This window comes from Sinocyclocheilus anshuiensis, unplaced genomic scaffold, assembly GCF_001515605.1.
Source record: "Sinocyclocheilus anshuiensis isolate Anshui unplaced genomic scaffold, SAMN03320099.WGS_v1.1 scaffold326, whole genome shotgun sequence".
NCBI classification, from domain to species: Eukaryota; Metazoa; Chordata; class Actinopteri; order Cypriniformes; family Cyprinidae; genus Sinocyclocheilus; species Sinocyclocheilus anshuiensis.
Genome location: NW_015546098.1, coordinates 1,247,640 through 1,254,365, shown reverse-complemented (window position 1 = coordinate 1,254,365; position 6,726 = coordinate 1,247,640). Strand labels below are relative to the sequence as shown.

The 6,726-nt window shown below is 36.1% G+C and overlaps 2 protein-coding genes across 3 annotated transcripts in view; one reads left to right on the top strand and one right to left on the bottom strand.

Annotated features, from left to right (window-relative positions):
* Positions 1-1,435, top strand: part of LOC107700277 (microtubule-associated protein 9) — a 9,181-nt gene extending 7,746 nt beyond the window's left edge. Inside the window, exons 11-13 of one of the 2 annotated variants that reach the window (XM_016501884.1) lie at positions 439-584; positions 765-900; positions 1,100-1,435. In XM_016501884.1, coding sequence (XP_016357370.1) covers positions 439-584; positions 765-900; positions 1,100-1,219 — 402 coding nt within the window. In that variant the 3' untranslated portion in view covers positions 1,220-1,435. Of the gene's footprint in view, positions 1-435; positions 585-764; positions 901-1,099 lie in introns of both variants that reach the window. The other variant, XM_016501883.1, reaches the window with a different exon arrangement.
* A 4,103-nt stretch (positions 1,436-5,538) lies between these two features.
* On the bottom strand, positions 5,539-6,636 carry LOC107700264 (neuropeptide Y receptor type 2-like). The gene has a single exon (XM_016501869.1). It carries the CDS (start codon positions 6,634-6,636, stop codon positions 5,539-5,541), a length of 1,098 nt encoding a protein of 365 aa, XP_016357355.1.
* Positions 6,637-6,726: the final 90 nt, after the last annotated feature.

Here is a 6,726-nt window from a genome sequence, read left to right as displayed (position 1 = left end):
TGAAACTGAAATAATGCAATAAACATTCATTTAACAACATTAGGTGTGACACACAACGCTAATATACAAAACTGATAAGATGAAACAGTTATTTCAACAAAAAAACATCAAATTTGAAATGTAATGCAGGGAATTCTGGGAATGTCAATTTACGGTTATTCACTGTAAATTATACAGTCTTTTTCCACTTCCAAAAACAGTATACTACCGTAAAATTAATGTCCAATACATGTAATGTCCAATACAGTTTTTCACCGTATATAGTAGGGGAATTTACCGTTAACCATTTAACAGGTTTTTACTGTAGCATTTTTACACTCTTTTACCGATAAATTCACAGTCATTTCCTAAAGTGTATGCTATACTAACAGATATAATCTATACCACCAAATGCACCAAATGCTAAATATATCACACTCTAAACATTTCCAAAAGCAGGTTTTTGAGAAGTGGAAAGAGGAGCATGATAGCATCCTTAAAGACAGGATAAGAGAAAAGAAACAGACTGAGAGAAGACAGAAACTACAGCAGGCCAAAGAGAAACAAGAGAGGAAGAAGGACTCCATTTCTGCTTTCGCTGAATGGTAAGAAAGATACATTTTTAATTATATGCATAATTTATTTTGTTAATTAGCTCACATTTGGTCATGCACAAGTCGCTCAAGCATATGCGTTGATTAAGATGTAAATGTGCTTTTATGTTAAAACGTCGGGTTACAGACACATTAATAACGTTTCTGGTAATTTCTTCACATGTTGCATAGGAGTGACCGAAAGAAGGATGTTATTGAAGAGAAGGTCAGGGCAGAACGCAGGAAGGAGAAGATAAAGGAAGTGGAGGAGGAATATGAAAAGGAGGAAAAAGAAAAAATGGCCTTGGAGATGTATGACAAATGGCTGGTGTGTTACAGTACCATGACGTTTACACACTATTTCACAAACACATGCACATATTCATGTCATATATTAAGTTGCTTTTCTCAAACTAAAAGTAATCTGTTTTTAGTTTTCACTAGACATACTGTGAACGAAATCTTTTCATTGTTTTCCCTCGTTGGATCGATGTTGAATTTATATTGCCCTGGTCATTTTATTACAGAAAAGAAAAGAGTTCCAACAAAAAAGAGAGAGAAAAGAGAAGAAGATTCAGGCTATTCTTCAGGATGAGCCTCCTGCACCCTGGAGCCCACCGAATAAAACAATCCCTTTTGGAAAATGAGCGTTATTTCAATGTTCTCTGATAGAATTACATTTCAGAATGACTCGAACTAAATAAATTCTTAACCCTATAAAGCAAATTTCTAAGGCCTTGAAATTATCAGCATGATCAAAACTTAACTGAAAAAATGCACACAATATTCTACATGCCTTCTGACATCTGATTGATACTTGATATTATTATATCTATATATAGGCTTTTTATTATAAATTTAAAAACGTCCCCCTTCAGCTCATGTTGTTTTTGTTTGTTTTTCTTCCTTGTGAAACCTTTACTACATCTCATAAAGCAAACATACGAATAACTATTATATAACAATATACTACTATATTGTTTATAATATTTCAAGATGAACACTTATTGGATTGAAGGGGGAAAATTGCATATGTTTGCCCCTGAATGAAATCGAGGCGTTTCTTCCTCCTCAACTATGAGCTGCATGGTCTTCTATATCATATTGTATGAGCCATAAAAAGCCTGATGTTTCAAATATGATTATACTAAATAAAAATACATGCAATCTGTGATATTTTATTTAAAGTTTCATTAAACTGTTCCTAACAAATAATAATTAGTGTAAGATTTTTCTGACTATTATTAGTCAGAAATACTATTAGTACTGTAGCACTACATGACATTTTCACGACGATGTAAAAAAGCAATTTTAAGATATTTGTATTAAATATCACAAAATTGGTCATAAACATGGCAGCTAAAGATAAATCAGTGCTGTTTATGGCATTGCATTACATGTTTACCAAAGCCTTTACTTTGTTTAAAATAAATGTGGGAAATTTGTTTTGTAATAATGTGTTCATTTTTGTTTTCTTTTACTTATATGGATTTTGTTTACTTGTTGACAAACCATAAACAGTTTGGACCTTTTTATTGTTTGTTCTTATGATAAACTTGTTCGTTTTTCCTATAAAACACATCTTGTTCATGAGTGTCTTGTATTACTTCTCAAACTCTAGTTTTTCTGCCTTCTGAGTGATTTCTTTAAAGGGGTCATCGGATGCCCATTTTCCACAAGTTGATATGATTCTTTAGGGTCTTAATGAAAAGTCTGTAACATAGTTTGGTTAAAATCTCAATGGTAGTGTAAAAAACACCTTTTTTACCCTGTCAAAACCAGCTCTTTTCAGAGCAAGCCGTTTTTGTAGCATTTTCCTTTAAATGTTAATGAGCTCTGCTGACTCCGCCCCTCTCTTCCGAGCTGCTCGAACATAGACGCATTTATGTAGATCGGGGACGCATTCCCTTCAGAAACAATGTAATCCACTGTGAGTTCAGCGGCTCAGATGTCGGGAGTAAATGACGGCTGCTATGTTCATTATTACATCCAACAACAAAACACCTCAATCGCTTAGGAGTTATGCTTGTCTACATCTGCACCGGAGGAGAAACAATGGCGGACTGATGACGGCTCACTGAGGGCGGAGCTAAGGTAAGACGCCAGTCCAGTCTGTGCTGAAACACTACTGTCAATCAAACTATCGTGGGAGGGGCCTGTCTGTGTGACGTCACACAGACCGGCATCTGAGATCGGCTCGATTTGAGAAAGGGGTAAAGATTTTAGTAGATTAAAAAAAAAAACACTGGGTGGATTTTTATCATTATAGGGTGGTTGTGTACACACACTGCCAACACACATTTCAGTTCAAACAACTTGTAAAAGTGCATGTAGCATCCTATGACCCCTTTAAAGTTTAAAGCTTAAAGATCTCTTTAAATTTCTTTATTTACTCCCCCTCACAGTGAATGGGTGCCGTCGGAATGAGAGTCCAAACAGCTGATAAAAACATCACAATAATCCACAAATAATCCAGTCCATCAGTTAACATGCTGAAGCTTTAAGGCTAAAAGCCATCTGCTTGAAATAAAACCCCTAATGCAGCATGATGTCTATAGATAAATCATTTAGCGCAGAGACAGGAATTCAATATTGAATTGTGGATGTAATACTAGTGGCTTTTGGGACATTCAAAGACAGACAGGACAGTAATTGACAGAATCGAAACTCTGAGGCCCTCTTATTCTATTTTTATGTTGTTCCCTTGTGCTCGGTGAGTATTGATTGGTCTGTTCCTCTCAGTTGATTGATCTTTCATGGGCCAGTGGCTATCAGAATTACTGATCTTGATGGAATAAATTTCATTTGTAAACCATATCGTTTTATAGTCTGTAGGCTTCTCTGGTGGGCAAAAAAACACAATCCCTCTCTATAGCTGTAATTTGGCCATCTTATAATTCTAAATACCAGAAAGTCTCATTTTATGAACTATGTCCAGTTAATATGGAACATGAATATCCATAACAGACTAGTTGAGAAAACTGCCAACCGGACAGACCTGTTGCTGTTATATGAACTTAGAAAATAGGATTTTGTGAGAATATTTATGTTTTAAGAGATTCAGTTTTAGAAAGTAAACACAGAAAGCAGCTGGTTTGCTGCCTCGCTGCCCAATAAAATTGTTGATTCACACACACAGCATTTTTGTATAAAGCTTTTATACTTCTGCTAAACTTGTTTCAGACCAGCTTTAAAGGCACCATATATTAAATTCAAGTGAGTTTTAGAAACAACCAAGCAAATACTTTATGACTACAGTGCTTATTTTTTGACAGAAATCAAACCAAAAATGAGTTTTTTCCCCCTACGGCACTGTTAGACATTATTCTTTTGACAATCTGTCAAATCCATTGTTTTGTTTTTTTAGTATAACTGAGATTCTATCAAATTTGTTTTTTAATGTCTTGAATTAGTTTTGTTGTATTTTCCATTTTAATTTAAATTTGTTTTAGTAATTTTGTGGAGTGTTTTTGTCATTTTATTAGTTTTTTATGTTTAAATGATGTCGTTTTTATTATTTATTATTATTATTTTGTTATTTATTTTATTTTTTTAATATATTTATCAATTTTAGTTTTTGTTGTTTAGTACGTCAAGTTAAATGAAATGAAAATGAGAAATGTTACTTTGCTTCTCTCTAGTTTTAGTTAGCGATAATAACCCTGGTTGAATCACATGTGCAAGATGAGTGAGTTATAGATACCTTTTTAATGTTTCAGGAACGTTTTTCCATTAAATAACATTTATTTTCACAGGAAACGAACATAAAAACTAGAATATATTCAATGTGAGATCCCTGTCTCACTGATTCTTTTTACAGATCATATATGCTAACTCCAAATACAACCAAATACATATTACATTATAACAAAAAATACAGTATTCCAAATCAATTACGTGTTTAGTCACAAAGTCACCACAATTATCTCATAAATTTGTCAAATATGTGACCCTGCAGCACTAAAGCAGTGTTAAGTCGCTGGGGTATATTTGTAGCAATAGCCAACAATACATTGTATGGGTCAAAATTATACATTTTTCTTTTATGCCAAAAATCATTAGGATATTAAGTAAAGATCATGTTCCATGAAGATATTTTGTAAATTCCCTACTGTAAATATATCAAAACTTCATTTTTTAAATAGTAATATGCATTGCTAAGAACTTCATTTGAACAACTTTAAAGATGATTTTCTCAATATTTAGATTTTTTTGCACCCTCAGATTCCAGATTTTCAAATAGTTGTATCTCAGCCAAATATTGTCCTATCCTAACAAACCATACATCAATGAAAGCTTATTTATTCAGCTTTCAGATGATGCATAAATCTCAATTTTGCAAAATTGACACTTAAAGGAACACTCCACTATTTTTGAAAATAGGCTAATTTTCCAACTCCCCTAGAGTTAAACAGTTGAGTTTTACTATTTTCTATAGTACTATTTTCAGGCGCTGTGTAATATCATTGCGCCTGCTGCACCCATGGTACGGCAGCAAAGTTCCTTGATTATTACGCCGGAATGAGAGTATAGTTCCTAGCCATATTGGCCTAGAAAATCGCAACTTTTCATTTTCCGTCGGTCTTAGCACACGATGTAACTACAGAATAGTCAAGTTTTAAATAGGAAAAATATAGAAACTCTTTGGTCATTTTTGAGCGAGATGCTAACGGTCTAATCAGATTCAATGATCTATGCTAAGCTACAGCTAAAAGTGCTACCGCCAGACCCGGAGATCGGCTGAATAGATTCGAAAACGGTAAAACTCAACTGTTTAACTCTAGGGAGAGTTGGAAAATGAGCCTATTTTCAAAAATAGTGGAGTGTTCCTTTAAGACCAGGTCCAGGGTCACATATCAGACAATTTGAGTGTCCAGTTTTCAGATTTACTTACAATGCTTCTTTACAGTAGACTTTTTGGATTTTTTTTTATGTCAGCATTTTGTGTTTTGAAAGCAAGCGGTCATCACAGCCGAGTGTTTTCTTGTGTGAAGGCCACACTGATTGTATTTTGCTTATTGCGCGTGCATTTCTCGCTTACTGTCTCACTGCTACAAACCCTTCTCATTCCATTGCTTAACCTTCCACACTTGAACACGGCCAAAAAAGATCTTCTATAGTTCCTGTTCATCCAGCCATACAGGATGGGATTGGCAAACGTGGAGCACATGGCCACAATATGGAAAGCCGTATAGAGCAATCTGTAGTCTTTCATTTCCAGTACGCTGCTGTCAATATCCACAGCAAGCTGAAAGGCGTGAAAGGGAAGCCAGCTAACGGTGAAGACCACAACTACGGCCACCAGCATCTTTGTCGTCTTCTGTCGGCGCTGATGGCGGTCGCTGCGGACACCGCCGGGGCTGATGTGATTTCGTAGCTTGTTCCAGATCCGAGCGTACGCAAATGAAATGATCGACAACGGCAGGCCGTACTGCAGAAAAAACATGGCGATGCTGTAGACGGTCCCATCTGCACTACTTCCAGGCCACTTCTCGGCGCAGCCCTGAATCGTCCGCTCAGGCGATAGATCAAAAGTCACGTATTCGCGGAAGATAGCTAGAGGACTGGCGAGGATCGCGCTTGCCACCCATGTGATCGCAATGACAGCCATGCACATGTCTTTTGACATCTTGGTTTCCATGTGGTAGACAATGCTACGGTATCTGTCCAGTGCTATAACGTTGAGCGTGATGGTCGAAACGTGGACGGCTAAGCCTTGCGCATATGGCAACAGGTAGCACATCACCTGTCCGAATTTCCATTCTCCATAGAGCGTGTACATCAAAGTAAAAGGCAAACACAATGTGTTGACCAACAAGTCTGCTACAGCCAGGTTGACAATGAAATAGTTAGTCACTGTGTGTAAATTTCTAAACTTGTACACAACATATATGACCAAGGAGTTCCCAGTCACGCCAAAGATGATGATGGTGCTGTAAGCCAAAATCAAGATCACTTGAACACCCACCAGTTCTGTACTGTCTTGCAGTAAGATGCCCTCAATTTGGATAGTGGCTGGTGTAGAAGAGTTTATGGACTGAATTTCGTCTTCAGATGTGTTCATTTCGGTTCTTATATCCATATTATTTAGCATTCGTTCACTTACTCTGGAAAAAAAAAATGAAAATGAAAAATGCATTGAAAATCTATCCTG

Coding starts and splice junctions, on each gene's coding strand:
- LOC107700264 (XM_016501869.1), bottom strand. CDS start 6,636: ATGAACACATCTGAAGACGAAATTCAGTCCATAAACTCTTCTACACCA.